Source organism: Sylvia atricapilla, chromosome 1 (assembly GCF_009819655.1).
Source record: "Sylvia atricapilla isolate bSylAtr1 chromosome 1, bSylAtr1.pri, whole genome shotgun sequence".
NCBI lineage: Eukaryota > Metazoa > Chordata > Aves > Passeriformes > Sylviidae > Sylvia > Sylvia atricapilla.
In genome coordinates this window covers 43,271,063-43,296,468 of record NC_089140.1, presented here as the reverse complement: position 1 = coordinate 43,296,468, position 25,406 = coordinate 43,271,063, and the positions used below count along the sequence as shown (strand labels likewise).

The window sequence follows — 25,406 nt, the reverse complement described above, 5'->3', positions numbered from 1 at the left end:
TCACGCCCAAAACAGCGATAAACCCCCACCAGCCGCTGGCATTTTCCCGTCTTAGACGCTCGTGTGTTGGATTTCACCGGCTCGCGGCTGGAATGCAGGCAGAGGAGTGATGGCAGAGATGGGTGAGGCATTCCCCCCGGGCCAGAGTCGCGCCACCGGCCACGGGCGCTGCAGCCCACGACTTTGGGGTGACCCGGGAGCTCTCCGGTCACTCCCGAGCGGGCGGCCGCGGGGCGGAACTCTGTGTCCGGGGCGGCACGGAAGGTTTCCAGCGGCGGACGCGGCGGGGCCGGAAGGCGGCGGCTCCGCCGGGGTGGCGGCATGGCGGGCTGGGGCCGGCTGGCACGGCTCGGCGGGCGCCTCTGGGCGGCGGCGGCTCCCGGACACAGGTAGCGAGCGGGACGGCTGGGAGGGGAAGGGGCTGCGCCGGGGGAGGAGAGGGGAGGGAAGGAAGAAGCAGCAGGAAGAGCGAGGAGTAGAGCGTAGCCCGGCCCCTGTCGCAGCTTCGAGGTCATAGAATTGTAGAATGGCCTGGGTTGGAAGGGGACCTTGAAGATAATCTAGTTCCAGCCCTCCTGCTGTGAGAAGGGACGCCTTCAGCTAGACCAGGTTGCTCAGAGCTGCATCCAACGTGGCCTTGGACGCTGCCAGGGATGGGACAGCCACTGCTTCTCTGAGCAACCTGTTCCAGTGCCTCACCACCCTCACAGTAAAGAATTTCTTCCTGATATCTAAGCCTACACTCTTTCAAACTGTAAGTTTGAAACCATTCCCCCTTGTCCTGCCATTATATGCTCTTGTAAGTGGTTTTGCCCCGTCCTTCCTGTAAATTCCCTTCAGGTACTGGAAGGTGAGGGGCACCTGAGGGGCCCTGTTCCCTCGGCGGCCTCTCCCTGTCTGTGTCCCTTTGGAGAGGCCTCCGTGTGCAGGCTGCCGGCAGCGCCTGGAAGCTGTGTTCGTGGTCCCAGGGGCTACTGCTGGGGCATTCCAGCCTTAGAAATAGCCCCGGCCTTACGAGTACCCCCAGCGTGCCGTGGGAGTTATGGCAGGACAGCCGTGTTCGCTCCCAAAGCATCTTTGCAGCATAGTGGGCGCCTTGACCTGCCATGTTTTGGGTCACCTTGGCCCGCTGGCCACGTGCATTCACTGCCTGTACTATTACTCTTTTGGTGGAGGGGATTGGGGAGCATTCAAGCATTTTTCAGCCCTCATAAAATTTATGGCAGCTGTTTAGCAGTGTTTGTAGAATCAGAGAATTGTTGGCGCTGGAAGGCAGCTGAGGAGCCAAGTTCTAAGCTGAGGTCTAAGTTCTTTCTCACAGCCCTGAGGTCAGGCTGGGTTGCTCAGGGCTTTGTGGGTTTGGGCCTTGAAAGCCTCCAAGGACTGAATCTTCACAGTCCCTCTAGCCCCCAGTGCCAGTGTTTGACTGTCTTCAGGCTGAAGATTTTTTTTCTTACGTCGAATCTGAATCCCCCTTTTCAGCTTATAACGCTTCTCTCACTTCTCTGGCGTGTACCTCATTGACATGGCCTGCCTTGGTCTTGTCTGTAGCTTTCTCACAAATTATTCCATGTTACTTGTGGATTGGACTGTGCATCTCTCCTTTATGAATTTCACTGGGTTCCTTGTTGGTTTGTCCGTCTGGCATCCTTTAAACCTAATCACTTGTCCCCTCTCAGAGGCCACTGATACAGATGTTGAACAGGACAAGTCTCTGAGTAGACTCTTCAGGAACTCAGCTTGTAACTGGTCTTCTAGTAGAGTCCAAACCATCAGCTGTGACTCCTTCAGCTGATGATTCAACCAGGTTTTTGCTTGGCTGATAGCCCACACATCCATGCCATAACATTCCATCTTGGATAGAAGGATCCCACAAGAGATTGTTTTTTAAAAAGTCTTGCTAAAGTTAAGGTAAATAGTACCTACTGTTATCTCTTTTGTTCATGGATCTAGCTGGGGTTTTTTAATCTTAGGTGTGGTTGGTTGGTTGTTGCTTGCTCCCGTTTGGTATAATTCAGAATACTTAGTCAAATGACAGATAATTAGGTGTTTAGTAAGTTAGATGTAACATACCTGTTATGAGACATTTTTTGTACTGATAAGACACTTAAAAACCTTTTCCCACCTCTGGAAAGAGGTCAGCTGGGCTTTGTAGTCAGGCACATCAACAATTCAACATGGTGGCATGAGCATCTTTCTGAAGAAAATGTGGAGTTCCTCAAGAAGATAACTGCAGAGGAGTACAAAGCTCAGACAGCCAGCAAGCTGTGCCCTCTGAAAGATGAGCCATGGCCACTGAATAAGTGGACACCAGGTGAGAAAGTATCTCTTCTGAAATACCTGTTCATGCTGAAATTACTATTGTTGTGTTTTTGCATTCAGTAACATCATGATTGTGTCTTGTGAAGTATTCTCCTTTTGGCTTTCACATCAGTCATTCAATAAAACTCTTGGTAAATAAGTAAATACAGTGTTCTCTAAAAATCATTTAAAAGTTCTCTTAAAAAGCATTTAACTTAACAAGATGTTAAGAACCTTTTAAAAACTTTTAATTCTTAACTTTGGGTTTTAGTCTAACACTTGGCCCTCTGCTGTACAACAAGAAGTTAATAAATTAAGAATCCTTTTAAAAGGTCTGCTTAGAATATAAAGTGTATGAACTTGAAAATGTTCTTGCTAATATTGCTGAATTCTGAAGAAAAAGTGTGGTATATAATACATGCCACTTCTGGTCTGTGATTACAAATTCTTATGGACTAGAACACAGAATTAAGTTTTTGAGCTTTTAAAAGGGTACATCATTTGTGTGGCAGACTTGATAGTTGCCTTTGCAAAGATTGTGGTGGGAGGAACCTCCTGCAGTAAACTTTTTGATAGTTAGTTTGGCTCTAATACATGAGCCTTGTATTTTGGAAAAACGTCTGAACCAAAAGTAGTTGCATTTTATATCAAACACAACTGAAATAGGTACAACTTTACTGCTGGTGGGGTTAAAAACCCCCAGCCTAACTGCAAGGATTTAGTGGTGTTTTTTCTCCTTCACCTCCTTGGGAAAGAAGAGAGTTAATGGGACTTTGCAGATAATTAGATGAACTCTTTCAATTATTAAGTGTGAAGGTGCATCCATGTTCTGTTTTGATTTACAGATTCCATCAGAGTTGGTGTTGTTGCAGTAAAACTGGGAATGATGCCAATATGGACCAAATCAGGAGAAAAACATGCTGTCACACTACTTAAGGTGAAATAATCCATAATGAATTTCACCTCCTACACTGTATTCAGTTTGTAAACCAGCTGTTTCAAGGAAAAGTGAAACTTACTACTTGAACAGAGTAGGAAATCCTGAAAGAAAGTGAAGGTGCATTTCATTTCTGTGTAGTATACCATGCCCATTCTGTTTATATCCAAACTTCCTAGGAGTGGTCTGCCCCACTGCCTCAGCTATTCAAATGCTGTGGAGCTCTGTGTGGTGTTACCTAGGTGATGTGACAAAGCTGGGGTTAACTATCCCACTTCACTTCTTTTACTTCTCCACCTGCAGGCGTGTTGGGATTAGTTTCACCTTGGTTTCTGAGCCTTTGTAGCTCTGAAGCTGCTTCTTCACATTCTCTGGCAGCTGCTCTTGTACTGAAGCCTTTTGCTAACTGGCTGCTGCCATAAGAGGGGCCACTGCTGTGAAGGCCATCAGGTTTACAGGGCAGAGGAGCAGGAGTCTAAAATGGGGGCTCTTACTATGTGCTTTGCATGCTTACAATAGGGATTTTGCAGATCTTGTGTGAAAAAGGTGATTATAATTTCTAGAGCATTTATGAACTTAGTTTGCATTCTACTATTTTTTTTTTTCTAAAATAAGCCTTCAGTTCATTGGAAAAGCAATGTCAGTGGTAAAAATGTAACACACTGTCTTGTAGGCTGTATCTTCTGTTATGAAAGCAGTGACTGGCTTTGGTGTTTTGTTGTCTTAAGGTGTACACATCTGCTTATGCTCAGACAAACACTTTCTTTTCTCTAGGTTCAAGATTGCCATGTTTTACGATATGTTTCAAAGGAAGAGTCGGGTGGAAAAACGGCCAAGCTGCTTGTTGGAGGCAAAAATGTATCTCCTTTTTCTGTAAGTGAAGCACTTGGGGTGTCACTGTTGGAATAGTTGTTTCTGTTGTGATTACAATACAAAAGTAGCATAAGTAGACTTCTCTGAAAGATTTATCGGCAGACAAGAGTGCTTTGTAATTGATCTTTTGTCACATTCACTTTTGCCATTTCCTAAAGCAAGTGTAAATTCTTGGTTGAGAGAATAGCAAGAAGAACATTTTGAAAGTTTTGCCTCTTAATTCTCTAGGAAAGCTGTGGGTTTAGGAATTTACTTTGACTTGCAGTGTCCCATGCTAGTGAAAGGGTTTGAAGGACCACTAGCAGTGGAGAAATGTGTGTTCTTCATGTCTGTGGAGATGCAGTTGAGATGAGGATTGCAAGATACACACTTCAGGGACCTGTTGTAAACTTACTCATCTTCATCAGTTGTTTACAACTTAGTGCTCTAGCTTACTCTGCTGTACTGTCTTTTTAGCTACAGTTCTAATTTTTCCCCAGGTGTGTTGACATTGTTTAATTTGCCTGTAGTTCTGCTGATGAGTAACTTTTAAGACTTACCCTTTCAAGAAGATAGCTTTATGATTGCAACTCATCAACAGCCATATCAAAGCCACTCACTTGTTTAGACATCCTGGTTTGCTTGATGTGGAATTCCCAGCTATCTCTAGTGGCTGAGGTTGTCTGGCAGAGCTGTCATTCCCCAGGATGAGTTCGAGATCAAACAGGAACAAAGTATTCCCTCAAAGGATTGCAGTATCTGTGATGCATTACTTCTGTAAAATAAAATTTTTCAATTTTTGCAATATCCTGGCACTAAGTTGTTTGATTTAGGCAAGTAAAAAAATCCCAGGGCTCATGACTACTAAGCAGATTATCTCAGTTCATGATCATGGCTTTTTGAGGACATAGATTTCCATTTTTCAAACAAAAGTTTGTCCCAGGGCCTCAGAATTAATCTGTGTACTTGTTTTTGCTTGGGTGGAAGTAAGAGAAGAAGGACCTTCTTTTCTTTGATAGATATGTTGGCTTTTTTAGTATATTCTACTGATTTTGAACATGCTTATACTTCAAGGTACTATTCTTTTATTCAGTTGGTTTGTGCCATGTTTGACTATCACAGCTTGTACTCTTCAGGTGTGTATCCTGTCACTTCAGTCCATTTCCACTTTCCATTTTTCCTGGAGAAATGACAGCTGTGTTTTTTTCTTTCCTCTTTTTTTGGTCTAAGACATGAAAGAATCATGGGAATAATAATTTTCAAGTTGTATTTTTCCCATTAGATGCCTTAGAGTTGATCTTTTCATGAAGTTGGTGTTACCAGTAAATCCAGTATGTTGTCAGAGTAAGAACATGCCAGAAGTGAGGAGGTATAAAGAAAACTTCTTTCTAAACAGCTTCTGTGATAATTTCTTCAAAGCAGAACTACCTAAAAAGTCAATTCAAGGAATTTTTAGTAGTGTGAATTATGTTAAAGACTTTCTTTGGACATAACTTTTCCCAAGTTAGCTTCTATTAATTTGGTTGAACTTAGACTCATTTTAATAAAAAATTAATTAAATATCCTTTGAGCAGTCTTTGGTGAGGTCCTGGCCTGAGACTGAACTATGTATTATTGGTTTTTTATGCTGAGCTCTGTACTATTATTTTTGACATCATCATTGTATAAACTAGATAATTCCTAAGGAAGAAATTGGCATGCTGATTCTGAGCAGTTTTGCATGTTAAGGTACTAACAAGTGATGTATTTCTGTGGTTTAGCTTCAAATTTCGGTTATTGTTTTCCTGTGTTTATCAACCTTTTTATGTGCTTTTCTCTCCGAAGTGTCAGAAGTGAGAATGAAAAGAAAGGTGAATGATACTGTCTTCTATTAGCATAAGCAATTTCTCTTGTGTTAATTCCTCATAGAAACATCTGTCTTCCTCAGATTCCTCACAGCTACTGATTTTTAATGAATTCAATCAAAAGATTCCTTCAGTAATTTTTCTAACAAAGAATTTCCTGTATTTCTTTGGAGTGTCAAATTGCTTTAAAACTGATAAGGGGTATTTCATTTTTAGCAAGATTTATTTTTCCTTTTTAGCTTGGTGTATGTCAATCTCTCATAAGTGAACAGATTTTTCATGATTTTTTAATGCAAAATTATGCTCAAAAGTACCGTTCTGTCAGTGCTCAAACTTTTTTTTTTTTTTTTGTCAAAATTATTTTGTATGCTTCTTATCAGTGAGGATGTGTTGCTCATTTTCCTATAATACTGAAAGACATTGTTGGTGTTTTTTTAAAAAAGAAACATCTGCGAATTCACTCAGTGTTCCCTTCTTCAATATTGCTTTTTAGGAAGGGTTTGTAAAGACTGCAGTGTTTCGTTTGTAAAAACACATCTCTCTGACTTGGCTGTTTGAAGAGGAGATGCTTTTACAGTAGAACAGTCCTAGAGTAGGACCTTTGAGATTTTAGTGAATTTTACCCTTTGGCTTCACCATACATTTCCTCAGCTGTGGTAGCTCTTTCCAGCCACCCGTGCTGAGCACAGGGCTCCCCTTGCTGTAGCTTGAGGCAGCAGTTTTACAGAGCTGGAAATAAAGCATTAATATGCAGGCACTTAGTAGGAAGTCCATATCTTTATTTTTCATCCTCACATATAGCTTTGCAGATTACTACAGGTGCTCCACTGATCAGATATTTGTGGTCTTAGGAGAGATTCTGTATGTAGTTGATTCTGGTTTTTTAAAGGTATTTGAAGTATTTTGTACTATGACCTCAAGTTAAAAAATATCTTGAGAAACACTTTTCACTCTTAGAAACAGATTCATAAACTTAAAATTTCTGGCTTTTTTCTAAATCAGAGATCTCATCATCTTGCTTCCTCATTCTTCATAAAACTTCCTCTGTTGTAACACTTTACAACAAACGTTTGAAAACAAAGAAAGGGCAACATGGATTTTCAAAATTGTGTTTTCAAATACGCTAAGTAACATTTTTAAAGTTGTCCTCATTACTTGCTCTTGAAATACACAAAATAATTTTTGAGAGAGAGGGAACTGCACAGGAGTTTTGAGAAGCAAACCTCAGAGATGAGATTATCCAAGTGTAACAGTATTGTTAGATGTTTAAATTGCTTTCCACCAAAAATCATTTAAAGGAAAATCAGCTGCATCGCTTTTTTTCTCCTGTAGCGGCAATTTTCCTGCATCACTGTTTCTGTTGCTTGGTTTCATTGCAGTGGTCTGCTGTTCTGTGAGATGTCTTGGTTAAAACAGCTGAGAACAATTTTAAGTACTTTTAAATTTATCAGACTCATCTGAAAAGAAAATCCCTGCTTTATTAAGTAAGCAGTGGTTTGACACGGAGTGTATTTGCTGTATTTTAAAAATACGTGGATCATAAACTCATTGTTACTGATTTTTTTTTTTTTTTTTTTTTTTTTTTCCCCAGAGACTCAAAATTTCCTTCTGTGGAAATTTAAGCAATCCTAAAAGTTTCTGCAAGATGAGAATTGGTTTCTGTGGTTTAGTTCAATAAATTACATTTATTGTGGTGTGGAACTAAGCCATCAGAAGCTTTGAGAAAGAGGACCTACTTCTAAATTACTGCAAAACTCCTTGTAAGCCATGAAAAAAGAAAGTAGCATCTGTCGTGTACATTCTAAATGTTTGGTTTTCCTTTGCTGATCTTCGATATCTTCGTATATCTCTTGCTTTTATTAGGTAGCTGTAGGGTAACTACTTGACAGAAAATAAAAGGCAGAAGTTTTTAAATAAACTTTATGTAGAGATAAAATGCTAGCCTCAAGATGAAATTCTGGTATGATGTATTTGCTTCTCTGAGTGTTGTTGACAGTCTGTAATCATTTTTTGTGCTAGGTTGGTTCTTGGGTATTTTAAGATGACTTCTTTTTTGTGGCTGCGTTGTGTTACAGAAACCAGAGTCTGCCCATGAAATTTTTAAAGAAGCTGGAGTGCCACGGAAGCAGAAAGTTACAACATTTAATGTAACAGATGATGCCATAATTAAGCCAGGTAATCTTTTTGAGCTACTCAGTATTATGGGCATAGTCATTTAGCATCTGCCACTTGTAGACCTAAATGAAGTTATGATGTACATTTCAGTGTTGTTTTTTTATAGAAATTGCTGAATTCCTTGTTATTAAGCACAAGCAAATTTTTTTCATGGGGAAAATTAGAAGATGAGTTTTACTTTTTAGTTGATGTGATGTAGGATTTCTGGTTTTTTCCAGGATACTGTGTTTCCATCTATGAAAAAATAAATCCAATCTAAATTTACTAATCTGAATATTGAGTTAAGAAGTAAGTGTCTGTGACTTTGACTCGTTTACTGGGTATAAATATGGATACAGTTACAGAAAGTCCAGTGTTTATGCTTACAAGAGGGACACAGAATTTTGTGGTGATGTTTCTCAGGACCCTGAAATAGCAGTTTGAGTTTTGTTTCTTCTTGCTGCATTCAAAAGTAGGACAATGGTTGCTTTTTCTGACAGCTTGCAAAGTAAAACACATTGAAACATGTTTATAACAAACATTCTCACTAAAAAGCAAAGTGTTGGAAGTTTGGAGATTAAATGAAAAGTTTAAAGTTTCTGAGGTTTTATTAGGTAGTGTATTTAGCTTGTATTTATTTTGTGATTTTTGGCAGTTACAGGTATTTTCTAAAGAATTGTATAGGTAGAAAGTTCTAATGTATTGCATCTTCAGTACCATTAGTGGAGCATTTTGCAAGACCTTTTTAAGACAGTGCAGTAACTGATAAAAATCAAATCTGACATGAAGAGGAAGTCTGGACTGATAAATGGAAGTAAAAGCTTGAGATAAAGCAGAATTCCAAGTTTTTGACAAACTGGTTTTGCTGTGTTTGTGTTTCGTACCTAATATCCTTTGTGTGCATGATTTTGTGTCAGTTGGCAGTTATCTTATCCAAATGTGTGGATTATGTAAATATAACAGAAAATAGCTTGAAAGTTTTTATGCTTGAGACTTATGAAGCATAGGTTTACATCATTTCAGTTTGCATTCATACAGATTTGAGAAAGCATGAAAGCAATTGAAAAAACATGAAGGAGTTAAAGTTTTAGGTTTTTTGGTGGATCTATAACAGACTGCAAACTGAAATATTCAGGCACATGGATCTTCAGATTAAAGTCCATTTATAAAGAACTAAATTACCAGTTTTGCTTTGTTAGGTTTTTTTTAAGCTGCTAATGAAAGAACATTTCCACTTGGATGAAAAAAAATCACTGAAGACAAAACAAATCTAAAATTAATATTTTGATACTGCAAGTATTTAAGAAATTCGTGTAATTACAGTGAGGTGAGTGACGTCACTGACCTACAGTAGCACTGTTTCTGCTAAAGGTTAGCATGTAGACAATTCCCCAGTGGAGGAAGCTGTACTTGTGCCACAGGTATCAGTTTGGAAACACTGTGTCTTAATAGTGGAAGTGTTGCAAAAAAAAATTTTAACCCCATTTTTTATAGTAAGTGGGGAGGTTTTGTGATTTATTTGGTTTTTTTGGTTTGATTTTTTTTTTTTAGAAACCTCCACCTTGTGAAGTGCTGGTAGTTCTAAGTGCAGCATATTCTGTTTTCTTGCTAAGCATATGTATCATGAGTCTTAACTAATTAGGCACTTTGGGCTTTGGCAGTGTATGAAGGGCAATGTATCTGAGTAAAGCCTTGACACTTCCTTGCTGCTCATCTGAAATTGGGTTATATCCTAAGAAGTGTGCATAAATAGGAAATACAAAGCATCTGTTTCGGTCAGTGAGCTTCGTAAAGGAGAACAAATAAGACATAGATAACAAGTTCTGTTTCCTTTCCTGTGACTGTAACCTCCCCTGGAGGATAATGGCTGGGTCGTGATTTGAGGATTTCATCACTGAGTTGAACATGACCTCTCCTCTTCTCCTGCAGGTACTCCTCTGTATGCTGCTCACTTCCGCCCCGGGCAGTTTGTGGATGTTACTGCAAAAACGTAGGTGCCTGAGGGTTTATCATGTCTTCAGTCTCTCTCAAAGAGGCTGGCTGATGTTTTTTTTTTCCCCTCTAATTTGGCTTGAACCCATATCTTACAAAAGCTGAAATACAATTGCAATGGTAGTGACAGGAAATTAATTTACTCATTGGGTCAAAAATATCAAATTATGTTTCTTGACGAGGTTTACTCTTGATTTTGAACAGGGCAGGTAGATTAGTAATACTATTAAGGCTGAGGTTCTGCCTATGTTCCCTCATGTGTCCATGATTAGCATCAGCAAAGAGATCTTTATTGCAGTATCTCTAGTATGTAAAAATGGAGAATAAATGCTGAAAGGCATCGGTTCCCAAAAAGACTGGTTAATTTTTATTTGGTGAAGAGATGGGAAGAGAGACTGACAGGATAGCAAAAAGATGGTGAATACATTTATCAGTACAGCAGAGCTAATTTTTTTTTTTTTCTCTCACATTCCAGCTCGTGTCCTTGCCAGCAGTGGCTAAAGATCTTTAATGTGGGAGGAATAATTTCCTCTCAGACCACTGCAAATGCTGAAGTAATAGAGGGTGTTCAAAAGAAAAACTGGCACCTTGTGGCAAAGACTGGTCTTGGCTCTTGTAGTACATCTGTGGTTTCCCCTGACCAAGAGAGCTCCTGTCTGCCTATTTCAGTGGCATGATACCAAGACAATATTTACCATTACATATTTTATTTTTTTCTGCAATGGAGATAGTACCCAGCTGCAGTTGTCTCACATGTAATGTGTAATACCTGTAAATGTCCAATACTGTTCACAGGATTTTCTGTATATGGGGAAACCAGCCGTACAAACAGAGCTGAGTACGCAATTCTAATAGATCTACACCTCACTACATTTGTGAGGGCAGTCTATTGAGAAAAGCAATTTAAGGAATTGACTGGAGTTAGTATTTTTTCTCATGTCAGACTTATTATGCAATACTTAGATCTGGCGTATTATTCATTCTGGTTCTAAATTGCATTCAGTGAGCATCCTGTAAGAGACTATATAGCTTGTTTGCAAAACAAAACACATGATCATTAGGAATACAGTCATTTAATGGAAAATAAGTGTCAGTTTTTGTTAATGCAGAAAAGCTTTGTTTTTTCTAGGAGTTTTTCCAAGAACTAGGAAAGGGATTTTTTGGCAGTATAGAAGATATTGGTGAAAAGCTACAGGGTATTGATTTTTATCTTGCTTTTAGTATTTGAAAATACTAGCAAGCCAAAAACAGACTGAGTTCTTGGTCCTGTTCAGTGAATCCATCCTGGACTGTAATTCTGTATTTCTAATATATTTTCTCCAGATATTTGTATGATCCCATTTCAGAAATTAGCTATGTGTTTGTACTGCTGATTTGGTAGCATATTTCTTGTAATCCTTCTGTAAAGGAAGTATTTAAATTTTTAAACTAAAGAGAAAGGTGAAATGGGGTTTCTGTCAGTGTGATTCACTAATCATTCCAGTCTTTCTGTATCAAAAATTTTTAACCTTTTTCTCTGTCTCGCTCACATTCTGATTACTACTTCTTTAGCATGCTTCATTTATCATGTTCCATTAGCTCTTGAGCAAGAATTAAGTTATGTTACTACATTTCAGTTCTTCTATTCTTTTACTTTTTTTCATGCAATTTCAACCAGCCAAGTCCTATCCAACCTGGGGAAGCACTTGGAGGGAAGACCTGGGTCTTCCTGATTCAAACCATTATGGACTTAAAAAACAGTAATTCCTAAAAACATTCAGACAAGTAAAGTTTTTTAAAATGTCTTTACATGAACGTGTACTTTACATTTTTGAGTTTGACAGTAATTTTGCTTTAATTGGAGGAAACACCACAGTGTATAATGTTAGAAACCATGTGGATGAAAATAGCAGTGCTGTTGATAATAGCATGATTAATTGTAATAAGTCCTTTAAAAAGGAAAGAAAGAAAACTAATGTCACCTTACTGAGGAGATAATAAAGTGGAATAAAAAGAATATTTTCATCTTTAACCAACTTTTAATCGTTCACATGGGCAAGATACCCTTTTGTATGCTTCCTTCTGCCAAAATTTAAATAAAAAACTTGCTCCTTAAAAGTAAGGAAACCTGAAACTTCATTTCAGAAGTCTTGGCTTAGCCTCTTCATTTGGTTATCAAAATGTAGGGGCGATTTCATGATTGTCTTCTTTTAGTCTTCCATACAAACGTTTTTGTCAAAGTCTTTTGAAATATTTTGATTCATTTATATCTCTGTAAAGAAAAACACTTTCACAGGAATAAGAGGGCTCAGTTAAAGATTTACATATGCACTTAATTTTTATTTGAAATCTCGTAATTGTTCAGTGTGGTATGAGTGGCTTTTAGAGCACTGAGAGTAAGCACTGTGTCTGCATGCTGTCAGTCTTCTATAGTGCTGAAATATTTTCCTTAGTACGTATTTTCAGCAATTTAAAAGCTCCTTAAGTTTAGCCCTGCTAATCTTGGAGCTAAAATGCGTAACACCATCCAGAAACACTTTTCTCACAGCCCGGTGACCCCACCTTGAGTACTGCATCCAACTCTGTGGTTCCCTCCTAGGGATGGAGCACCTCCTGTGTCAGGAAAGGCTGAGGGAACTGGGATTGTTCAGCCTGGAGAAGAGAAGGCTTCAGGGTGACCTAATTGCAGCCTTCCAGTACCTGAAGGGAGCTTGTGAGAGAGATGGTGAAAGACTATGTGTTTACAAAAGTAAACAAATGTTTACAAATGGCTTCAAACTGAGAGTAGGTTTAGATTAGAAAATAGGAAGATATTCTTTAATGTGAGGGTGGTTAGGAAAATCAGAAATGTTACTCCCAAGAAAAAGCCAATAGTAGTTTTGTTGGAAATGGGCTTGAATTAGAGTGGTGAGTCTGGAGTGTTTATGGTTTATTTAAGTTTTGCTTGATTAACAGTGTAATCTGAGCCTGAATCTGAACTCTCCATTTGCCCAAAGTTATCTGATTACGTGATTGGAATACTTCTCCCCTGCAGCATGGAAATAATGCTCTTTTAAGCTAACTACATTTGAAGAGTTACTAGCAAAATAAATTGTTGCTTAATTGGAGTGCTTCATTCCAGTAGCTTTCTAAATGAAAGTTCTCTAATTAGGTACTGGCATTTAACTTGTATCAAACCTGGAAAATGAGGGTTTGTACAGAATTAGATGGTTGACCTCAACACCTGCTTTCCTTCAGGTGAGACCAGAGCAACTGTAATTAAACTCTATTTTTAACTCTACGGAAAGATTATTTTCCTTTTATTTAACTCTTGCGGGTTTTAGTTTTTCATATCGTCATTGCTCCCTGTGATTGCTTTCTGGGGATCAGGTATTGCTTCACTCAGTGAAGCCAGCTAAACTAAGTCACTAAATTGCATCTGTTGAAGAACGAGGGCATTCTACATTTCAAATCTAGTTTTATGAATCTCATGCATGTGTGGCTTTGTGTTCAGTTATGGTGTCTGATGTTACTGGTAGAACATTCGAAGTATGTATCCCTTGATTCAAACCAAGACAACAGGTAGAAGATGTTTTAGCATGATAACACAACAGGATAAGTAGGATGTCAAACATTCTACTTCAGTGTAGGTTCTTGGTTAATATATTTCAGATACTGTAGCAAACTCAATTTTTTCTGAATGGATTCTAGTTAGTTTTTCTGTTAAATTAGTATATAGTACTGTATTAACATCCTGCTTTGACAGATCTTAAGGCTTTTTTAAAATCTCCGGTGGCTTAGGTTGAGTTTTTTCTTTTATTGATGATACTTGTGAATGTATGCACACCTAGTAATTTTTAAGAAGGGCAAAGGGGGCATTTAAACCCTTCTCTGATTTTCCATAATTTGTCTTAAACAGCATGCATCTTAAATTCTCTTCCTTGTTATATAAAATAAATATCAGTTTCAAAAATACATTGCATTTTATACAATTGGAAGAATGTAAAATATTTGCATTAGAAATACAGATAAATTGTGGGTCATGGAAAATGTTCTCACTGCATTTTTTTTTGTTTGTTTTGCATATAGTGGAGAAATCCACCACTTCTGTGAAAACAGATCTTATTCAAATCAACTTAGGCTGGAAAAACACTGTTCTTTAGAATGCTTGAGGTATACTGGCTGAGCTACTAACTGCCTAGTTCACCAGTTCTAAATTTTATTATAAACCAGATGTTAGTAGTTCCTTACTTTCTTTTAAACTTTACATTAAGTCTAGATAATTTTATTCTGTTCTTATTCTTGTTCCAGCTTTATTTCAGGTAGAGCATGAGTCAAATAAGCAATATACACTGTCTAATTGTTTGTCTTCTTAGCCTGTGTTTAAAAAACATTATGCATTGTTTATTCATTTTTTAAAGTAAAAAAATACCAAAATGAAAAAAACCTATAGCTACTTCTTATTATTTTAATCATGATGGCTGTGTCTTGAATAGGAAATTAATGTCAAAAAGTCATAGTGTCCTTGTAGATAATTGAGTAATTTTTTACAAATAAGAAATGAAAATCTGAAACATTATTGAACTAATATGATGAAAAATGATAGGTAATAAAGCATTGTACATTATGAAATACTCTTAATTTCAGCACTGTGATACCTTTCCTTGAATTTAGGCAGAATATTTCAGAGGCTGAAGATTTGTTTTCATGTTCCATGATGATGCAAGAGAACTTTCAGTTACCAACAGTGCTTTTTGTCTAGTCTGATCACACTTTTTATAGATTTCCTAAGGCTTCAGTATTGTAAAATCTGAGTCTTCATTCACAGAAAATACATGTGTAATTGGAAGGATCAAGAGGCAACCAAACATTTGCTATTGCATGTATCATTAAACACTATCAACTCTGTCTTGTGATATAATCACTCTTTTTTTGAAGATATCTTACAATATTCGATGTACTAAACTCTTCTTTTAAAAAAATACCTCTCTTACATGTGTTAAGTAATTATGCTTTTAATTTTTTAAGCACTGTTGACAGTATTCCAAATTGTTCATGTTAAAAAATTAGTAGTTGAATGAAATGTTGAAGTGGTTTCATGATACCAGAGATTTATTCTTCTTGGCTAAGTTTGATGGTAGTGTTTACTTTTGAAATGGTGGGTTGCTATGGTTGTGTGGTTTTCTCTGAATTGCAAGGGCATTTCTGCAGCTAAAGAATTTATCATGCCTCATCATTTAAAGAGAGAATTTATCTGCTCACTCTGTTGACTGCACAGCTGCAACCCAATAGCAGTTGGTTTTGGAGACTTTGCTAAGTCCATCTTCCAGCTAGAGATGCCAGCAGTAATCTGCTTGGAAAACATGGCCAGTAATAGGTAGTTTACAAGAAAAAAAATAGCATTTTGGCAGAACAGATATGAGTTTTCCTATAGCTTAGTTTCTGCATGTATTTCTTACTTACTGCACCTTAGCAATATGAAAACAGAAAAACACAAGTTTTGAGTTTCTCTTAAAGTGTAATTTTCAAACCTTTTTTTATGACTATTGCTGTTTACTGCTGCCAGGTTTTAAAATAAGCTGATTCTATCAGAAAGTGGTGTAACAAAGCCTTGCATCCTTTGGATTCCTGTCTTGTGTTCCTGATCCCAGGTAACCCAGATCCTCGCTCCTGCAGGTGCCTTCATTCATCTTCTTATGGCCCTGACCCCCTTTATCTCCTCATGTCCCACCACTGTTCTGCTGGCCTGGAAGGACTTGTCTTGCTGGTGAGAATCACTTGCATGACTGGCCAGCTGGCGGGTCGAAGGAAGATATCACCGCTTTAATTAAGTTTTAGCTTTTCTTTAGCTGTAGGTAAGGAGCAAAAAATAGTCAGGAGCTTCTAACCAGTAACTTTTTTACTCAAACAATTACACATTTCTTTGCCAAATTTAACTGGGATTGGCCCATAGGTTCTGAGCAGGGAAGGGGAAGACAATGAGACAGACTGTTTGCAGAGCTTGTGTTCCCTTACAGTTCTGTAGCTTTAGAGAGTCTTTCTTTTATGGCTAATTTTGGCTGTGGTTTGATATGTTCAAGGCAACCAGGACAGCAGTTAGAGGAGAGTTGAATCAAGTGGGAAGAGGAAAGAATCTAGTTTTCCTTAATGTTGGTGTTTTCTGTGTTTGTGTGTTCTCTGGTTTTTCATGAGTATGGAGTCAGCCAAGTATTGAGCAGGGAGTCAGCCAAGTGCAGTTCCTGCATAGAGCATGCTCTGTGCATGCTCATACCCAGTTTTATTTTAGATGCAAAGTGCATATATGTTTTTATTTTTTATGGGAAGTGCATTAGGAGAGAAAGGATTTCTGTAAATCAGAGGGCAAGGATTCTCTTGCAAAATCATAGAATCACAGGATATTCTAAGTTGTAAGGGACCCACAAGGATCACGGGGTACAACTCCTTGAGTGAAAGGCCCTTACAGGGATGGAACCCACAACCTTGGTGTTAGAGCACCATGCTCTGACCAACTGAGCCAATTTCAGGTTAAATTTAATAATCCGTGCAGCCATAAACACTGGTCAGACCTCTCCTTTTGGACACAGACGATGCCAGTTTAACACACTCTTTATTTGGCTTTTCCTTTGTGCAGTGGTGATTTTTCCTATTGAGCCTGTCCCTGCAGTAAATAGAGAATTCCAAAGCCAGTAATGCTGATATGTGGCTCAAAGATGAAGGACCTGGACTCTGAAAATATGTTTTGTTATGGTACTATGTTTTAGAACTTATTTGTTGGATGAGTACGGATCAAGGGAATTACATGTCACTATACACAAAGCTGCTCTCAAGAGATGAGTTTGTTGTAGTATGGAAAAGAAATGTTCCTTCTAAGTAGCCATTGCTTTCTTCTCTCAGTGCTTAGGCCTGACATTAAGTTGTGGTATATGGTATTGTCTGGGGTTTTGTTTGTTTGTTCTGGTGCTCACTGGGTGACAGATTCATTATGGTAACTTTTATTGAGGACAGTCACAGCAAGGAGCATTTTTTGTTAGTATTCTTGCCTATTTGACTCTCTTCTAGTGCTTCTTATTCTGTAAAGCAATCTTTAAGCATTGTGCTAAAATATGTTTATGGTATAAAATACAGATTTTATTTAAGTATATTCTTCTCTAAGCTGGCTGTTGTTAAAGGTAAAAAAGTCATAAGCCTGACTGAAATTGTTGGTTATCACTAGAAACTTTATGTCTGACTAACCCAGGTTTGTTTCTTAATTATTTTTGTTTTCAGAATTGGTAAAGGATTTCAAGGTGTCATGAAAAGGTGGGGATTTCAAGGTCAGCCTGCAAGCCATGGCCAGACAAAAACTCACAGACGACCTGGAGCCATATCTACCAATGTGAGGATTCTCATTTCCCATTAAAACATTCTTAAGTGTTTTTAGAACAGCTTTCTGAAACTGAACAAATGTACAGTAGCTAGCTGCCACATTTACTCTCTGCTAGCAGGGAATCCCAGCAGCAAAGGAGGTTCAGAAACCTCTGTAAGGAGCAGTGCTGTTCTCTTAGGCCTCGATTTATGAATATTCTGTATTGCTGGTAATTGCACATATGTTAACTGAGCTATAATTGGCATATTTTGTGATATAGTGAGAGGAATAGTCTTAATACTTCAAAGAGAGTTCTAAGAAGCTTTTATCACAGCATTTATAGATTGGAAAGGATTTGCCTGTTACTTTATCCTGCAGATATTGTACTGTTCTTTGGAACCCTGGTTCCTTTTATCACCTTGCCTGGCATGTGTACCTGCTTAATGAACTGATCCCCATAATTTGGTAGGGAATTATTCCCAGAAGTGTGGAAGCTTCTCTGCATTTTTAAGCAGAGTAGAGAGTCATATGTTTACATTTCAAACTATAAGTAATATTAATATAAAAGCTCTTTGAGCAGGGTAATTTTAGACTGTCTTATAAAGCCTGTACAGTATTTAGACTGAACTAAGAGAAATTTTTTGCAAACTAATTAAGATAACTGAGTCGTAGTACTGAACATGAACTGTCTATAAATTTCTTAGAGAACTTAAAATATAAAAAAGGATTAATAATGCTCAAGAGAATAGTAAAAGCAAATTGGCAACAGTAATGAAGTTTGAGTAATTAGGAGTGTAAAAGCATGCATTACTGATTTATAGTCCTCAGTTTCAGCTGGAAAAAGAATTTGACAGCTGGCACTTGTTTTCACTGAAGAATCTAAATATTTGAACATTAAACATGATTTTAACAGATGGTATTCATCATTACAAAATAACCCCTCTTTACTTTTCTTTAAATTAGAATTTCCTAAGCAGTAATGTTGCATGTAATTTCACAAAGTATATAGAATGAAAAATGACATTGGAAATAGGTATGATGGAAAGGAAACAAGGTGAAAGGATGCAACAGCAGAAAAACAGTGCTTTGACAGTACTTTCCCATTAATGGCTGGCCATATCAGACATTTTTGGAATCCAGTACTCTTCAGGAGAGAATCCTCTCCCTAGAACTGCATTGCAGCTGATTTCCTGAAATAATGGTTTCCACAAGAATTAAGAAAAACCCCAAGAAATATTATTAATGAATAACAGAGAGGTGCAGGATACAAATCCCTTGATAACAGTGTAGAATTGAAAATTATTGCACTTATTCCTGCCTTTTTTTTTCCCCCACCTTTGTTGTTCAGGCTATGCCCAGCCAATCAAAAACGGGGTACAGAAACTAAGGAATACTGGGGCATGGAATTAAAAATTTCATTCTCAAGAATACACACGTTAAAAAAGATCTGATTAACATCAATGTAAAAACTTTTTGATTAGGGGAGGAGAGAAGCTGCAGTGTGTATGTGTTTAAATGTGTATATATATATAAATTTTGTGATTGTGGTCAAGCATTTCAGAACACATGTAGAGCAAATCCTAACCTCTGGCCAAAGGTATTTAAAATGCTTATCAGGATTATATTTTTTTGATATTATCTATTTTCAGCCTTGGAAATACCAGCATATTTTCTCTGGTGCACCTCTTGAGTTTGTAAGTGTACCTCTTGCAGTTAACACAGTGGTTTTGGCCTTGTTTTTATCTAGAAAGCTGCCAAAGTTTATCGTGGAAAGAAAATGCCTGGTAAAATGGGTAACATCTACAGGACATCTTTTGGATTAAAGGTGAGTTCTGGGTATACCAGTGTGTGTATAAGGTGGTGGCATTGCCAAGCAGTGGTGTCCTGTCTGTCATCTCTGGCAGAATCCAGACAGCCGCATCTTGAAGTAAGCAAGCTGGAAAGACCAGAGCAGCAAATGTGTTCTCCTGTTCTCTTGTGGGTTACAAATAACTTATCTGAACATCCTTTGTGTTTGTGGTACCGTGGGAACTGGGATTTCAGGTGATACTTCCACATCCAGTGTGTTTTTCACTACACCTCTTGACTTCTGTCTTTGAAGAGGGAAAACAATCAGGCTTTTGGTGACTTCAGTTAATGTCTCCATGCCTATTCTAATTGTTCCTACCCAATCCAAATTTGAAGCTCTAAGTTTGTTTGAAGTTCTAACTTGATCATGGCCTTCCACTTTCATGTGCAAAAAGGGGGTTATAGTTTCTGTCCCAATTCTCATTTGTGCATAGCTACAGCAGCTCCTCAGCTGTTAAAGTAACTCTGTCTCTGAAGGCAACCTCTGCAGTTGCACAAAAAGCATATTGAGCTCTAGTTCGCTAAAAAGTGCTGCTGCTGTTCTCAGTTTACTACAACTGATTTTTTTCTAGTAGAAAATGTGTGTATTCAGTTGAGCACCTGATTGAGTTAAGAAATGAACATGGACACAGAAACATTTTCATGAGGACATTTGTTTTACTTTGTCACCTGTGATGTTTTTCATGTTTTTCAACATGTTGCTGTTAGAGGGAAAAGAAACTAGGAGCTTTGGTTGATGTTACACTGAACAAAGAGCCACTTTATCAAATAGAGCCTGGTCACCAGCCCTTTTTAACTGTTTCAGCCTCTTGCATTAGGAAGCTTTGCACCCAGAGCGGCATGTGAGTGAATTTTGTGGCAAGTTTAGGCCTGTGCAGAACATTTTTACTCAATTTGGGCTTTGCTGGGTTATTGTTTGTAAAACTGGGAATAGTCTCTAAACAGGCCTCAATATCTGATTTTTTGTTTCTGTCTCCTAGGTGTGGAGAATCAATACAAAACATGACATTATTTATGTAAATGGGTCTGTTCCAGGTCACACCAATTGTCTGGTGAAGGTACGTTTGCTAGTTTCAATGCTGGTATTGGTGACTCCTAAACTCTCTACAAATCAATTTACAGATGGAAAAACACTGGTGGGATGCAATTTTAGTTTCTTCTGACAAATCTTGTACTGTTGAATTAAAGGGCAGTGGAATCAGATCTGTGAAAGAGCATGGGGCAGTGGGGACTCTAAATGGCTCAGTAGGGCACTCTAAATGGCTCTTTCTTAGGTTTGCACCCATGTGCCTTATGATACACCAGCACAGTTGCTGAACCCTGTGGTAAGGTCTCCAGGCTATGTCCCATCCCCTTTGAATGCTGAGCCTGTAACATGGTGGTAACATTTCCAGTGTGTTATCTATCATGAACAGAGATAGATTGCAAGTCCTGCTTTAGAGGTTATTTAAAGCATTCCCATAGCCAGTAGCAATTACCTTTCCAAGAAGCAGTTGAGGTAAGGAAGAGACAGCTGGAGTTCACAGTGAAGATCTAAATTCCCTTTAGAATCAGTATAAATGTGCCAGTGGTATTGTCTGTGGCAGTCTTCAGGATTAATTTTGAATTTTATGGAGATTGCGTCAGTTTTCTATAGTCAGTCTTGAGACAATGAAGAGTCTAATAAGTGTTCTTACGATGTAAATAATTCACATCAAAGCAAGAAAAGGGCTCTTTAAAGGCAGTTTTCAAAGTAGATTTTTCTTTCTAATTAGGTATATTCTACACACGTGCTAACACCAGTTACTTGGAGGAAGTGGTTTCCATTCTGACTGAATAGAGTGCAGGGTATCAAATGTCTTTGCTGGGAAGGACTGTAAGAAGTTTGGTATGCCTGTACCTGTGTTACCTGACAGTTTTAAATCCTTGGAAGTATTGCACGGATTTAAACCGTTCAGGACTTGAAAAGTTGAAGAGTTCATCAAATTCAGGTGTTTTCAAATGTTTTTTTTATCTTCTTCTGTTTTACTATGGACATCTGGTTTTTGTCTCTTAGTTGTGGAGCAGAACTCTTCAGCTACTGGACTTTATGTACAGCAGCCTTGCTTTCAAATAGCTGTTTTAACCGTAGAAAAATGGTGCTTCTCTCACTGCAAATAAGGCGTTTTTTCCCAAGCAAGGTATCTCTAAACTGTTTTAATTTCTAGCCTCAGCCTGGAGAATACATTACACATTTTTCTTCCAGTATAGTGAAAATTGGTTAAGAGATGTCCAAGAAAAGTAGTTTTCAGGACAACTTCTGCAAAATTACTGGGCATGACATCAATTACATGGAATTAGGAGTGTAGTTCAGCTGGCTTTTCATCTGTATGTTGGACTGAATGACCTTTTCTTAACTGTGTTCAACATATTTTTTCCTAGTCCTGAGGCATGAACCTGGTTGCTCTATGTCAGTCTGAAATTTAATTAAATGGGAATTTATTTTAGGATATTAGTTTTAAATTATAATGTATGCATACAAGCAGCATAATGCAGCTGAAAAAATGAGAAATGTTTGATGCCCAGACTGTATTCTTTGATCTTAATAGTTCTCTAAAGCAGGAGTTAATTGTTGAAAAAGATTGTGCATCTTGTTATCCTAGTCATGCTGTTAAAATCCACACTTGGTGGCAAATGCAGGTACATGTCTCGCATGTTTTATCTCTAAGGATGCAACATCTTATGAAGCCACTCTGACTGAACACTGTACCTGTTTTTGCCAGACCATAACGTTTATTCTAACTAGAGTCAATAAACTAATTTATATTTATTTTAAGTGAGTCAAGAAAACAAACATTTATTACGCACCTGTAATATAAATTGTTTTTAAAAACAAAACTGTGTGTGTTAATACTGCACGTTCTTATGTACACCACGAAGATCTCGTTGAAACAAGTCATTCTTCCCTTGCTGATCAGACACTGCACACTCTGCTTGGAGAAAAACATACATGGGAAGAATGAGGCTTTTCTTCCCTTAGTGCACCTTGCTTAAAATAATAGAGTATGTGAAAGGTCTTGACCAAAGTGCTCCAGACTTAAACTTTCATGACATTTAAAAATAAATAACACTGTTTGAGATAAAGACACAGCAGTAGGTATTATTGTGATTAAGAAATGCATTTACAAAAATTGCTTCCAGTCTTATTTGGAGATTGAAGGCAATATGTTGTAAGCAACATTTCATTCCAGTTCCTTGAGCTGGTGGATCCATTCTGTGGCTTTTTCCTTGGATGGACCATCTGAATTACATTACATTCATTTTTTCCCTTATTTTTTCAAATATATCTGACCAGAGTAGAAAAGATTTTATTATAAAATCTTTTGTAAAAATTATAAAATCAGGTAAAGCAATGCTATTTGGTTCTCTAATTTCTGGGAGGTTTTTTTTCTCCATTAGTCCTGCTGCACTCATCTGTAGTGTTTTTAGCTTGCCTTACACCTTTCTTCCAGGATGTTTTCTTGTTTGCTTATAGATATCGACTTCCAATATATTGTTGTATATTTGTTTGGATGTGTAGTTAGGGAGAGGAATTATGGGATATTAGCTGTTGTAATTACTGTTCATTCTACTAAATACCTGCCTTTAATTAAGTAGGAATAATGTCTAGGGAATTTGAATCCATCTGTCTTTGAGCTCCAGAGTATAATATTGCATAACGCTTTCCTCTTTGGGTGCCTCCAAGGGGGAAGGCGTTTGTGTTCAATACCCACTCTGTTGCTTGGTAACCATTAAAACCATAGTGCACCTTTAAAGCATATGTTTATTTTGTATGTTGTATTTTTGGAAACTTCGTGCATCAGCACTGTATTCAAGACAGAGATGAAGCACTTAAATTTTTCAAGTTTTGTTTTCAGCAGAAGGAAGTTGCAGAATACTAGGATTGATGGATTTCTGGTTTTAATTAGAATCACCTTTCATTTGATATTGCACACTGAAGTATTCAGGTAAATAACTGACATCAGTAATGTTTCTAGCCAACTGGAAAACTAATGAAAAAAAGCTTACTTTAGCGTGGATTTCTTTCTCATTTGCAAGGTCTGATAAAATGAAGGAACTTAAGGAATGTGCTGGAATGCACAAAGCTCTTCTGTTACAAGAGTAACATTGCAGAGTAAGCATTTGTAAAATTTGTGTGTTGGGCCTGTCAAGATAGCCTGCCTCAGGAAACCTGTTCCTTTCTGGAGTATCTTCTTGGATCTCAGGGTCTGTAGTTACCATCTGTAATAGCTTTCCCTTTCCAAAGGTTATGGCTCTTGATTGCTCTCCCAGGTGTATTACCAAAAAGTTCTCTCTTTTGTCATTCAAGAGAGATGCACAAGACTTAACTCCCTTTTTAAGTAGATGCCTTATAATGGAGGGTAATATAGTATATTATAGTTCACATTGTTATAATTTGGTTTTGATAGTGTTTTATACCTACCCTAATTTTAAGGCACCTGATTTTCTCAGGATGTTGGTCACTTTGAGTATATCACTTGTAGTGAAGGCAGAAATTTGGGCAAATCTGGTCGCCCATAGGAGTTGCTTAGCAAGTGAGATACAGAACTGGCCTGTTTATATGCTAGACCTGAGTTAAACTGAAGTATACAAGTTGCTTCAGTATGATGTTCCACTTGAGCTAGTAACTTAAGTCTCGAGATTCCTTATTTTTGTTTGGCTCTTTTTCCCTTTTTTTTTTTTTTTTAAGAGAAATATATAGTGATTTGCATCCTACTTATTTTGTATCACACTACCCTGTGTTACTGTGCTGTTTCTAGTTGTTGATACCTGGGTTGGGTGCACTCTGCTGAAGTTGAGGACATGTGTGTGATGCCTTCAGTTCTTCCATGTTCTCTGTCCTTTATCTTGGGCCTCATCCATAGAGTTGTGTGGAGGTCTGGGGGGAGTTGTATGGTTGGGTTATTTTTTTAACAGAATAAGGCTGGTCAGAAATGGATATAATTCTTGGGCTCAGTTTTTGTGTCTAGCTGCAAAAATAGCAGAAAAGCTGAGTTAGGTGATGGGTGACACCTGGGGAGCTTATTTCTAATAGTTTTCTATATTTAAACACATTTTTATGTTTTGCAAATAGCTGGCATTCTTTGCTGTGGTTGCTTTAGGTTGTTTAGCACAGCCTAAAGCCCTGTTAAACTACAGATGTGAGTTGTGACTTAAGCATCAGTTTTTAACACTTGTTTAGGACCACATTAAGCCTTTTCTGGTGATAGATTTCTGAGTTTGTATTTGTTTATACTACCAGTTATGCTGTCAGTGTAGAGGGCATACATAAGTGTAGTTTATTAATTGTCTGCAAAACCCTTTATGACTCTTCTAAAGATTTAGTGGCAAAACCCCAACCAGCTCCAATTTCTGCTTTCTCTAGTATTTTTCTTAATAAAATGACCTGTCAGAGAAAACACTGTCGTGGTTATACCATCATCTGTATATACTATCTATCTATGGTATAGTCTACTGTAACATATAGTGCTGTTAACACAGCAGTTGAGTAAGCCAAGCATTTATTATATGAGATATACAGCAAATATCTCTGTTACAGCAGTAACAGTTTGGACTCTGAGCTTGATTTCCTTCTGTGGATGAGAACCAAATTCACTGGATTTTAATACACAGCATGAAAACTTACTCTTTTATTAGGGATGTTCTTAGAAGGTTAGTAGAAGAGTGGGAAGAGCTGTGCTGGGTCACCTGCACTTTGCTGTGTACGTGCTTATACAGACAAGTGTAGCTGCTGCTGCTGCACATCAGTGAACCCCTTTATACCACTGTGAAATCATTGTTCAGGAATCTGAGGTAACAGATACAGGAGACCTTTGGTATGCTGGGACCTTCATAAATGTAAAGGGAGTAATTAAATAATTCTCTTGAGAAGACAGATAAATCACAGTATGTTTTAGTTGCTAACTGACACTTACAGGTGTAAAATGAAGTTGAGTTCTTCCTTTAAATCAGAATGATGATGATAATACCTGGTAATAGAATAATAATATCTAAGTCTTCTAAATTTCAAGGAGAAAGAGTTTCATTTAGTTTTGTAGTGATGCTCCAAAACAGCACTTTTTTGCTTTAAATTGCATTTGAAAGCTATGAATGTAGAAGATGGAAAAGAGCAGTAGTTTCACCAGTCACAAGAAATATTGCATCAATTATAACAATA

General features: G+C 37.8%; 1 protein-coding gene across 1 annotated transcript in view; it reads left to right on the top strand.

Moving 5' to 3' along the window:
- Positions 1–271: 271 nt before the first annotated feature.
- The window catches only part of MRPL3 (mitochondrial ribosomal protein L3), a 28,011-nt gene continuing 2,876 nt past the window's right edge, over positions 272–25,406 (top strand). Inside the window, exons 1-9 of the mRNA XM_066320763.1 lie at positions 272–389; positions 2,136–2,314; positions 3,147–3,238; positions 4,013–4,111; positions 8,010–8,109; positions 10,018–10,078; positions 17,305–17,413; positions 19,131–19,208; positions 20,212–20,289. Of these exons, the coding sequence (XP_066176860.1) occupies positions 322–389; positions 2,136–2,314; positions 3,147–3,238; positions 4,013–4,111; positions 8,010–8,109; positions 10,018–10,078; positions 17,305–17,413; positions 19,131–19,208; positions 20,212–20,289 (864 nt within the window). The 5' untranslated portion in view covers positions 272–321. The remainder of the gene's footprint in view (positions 390–2,135; positions 2,315–3,146; positions 3,239–4,012; positions 4,112–8,009; positions 8,110–10,017; positions 10,079–17,304; positions 17,414–19,130; positions 19,209–20,211; positions 20,290–25,406) is intronic.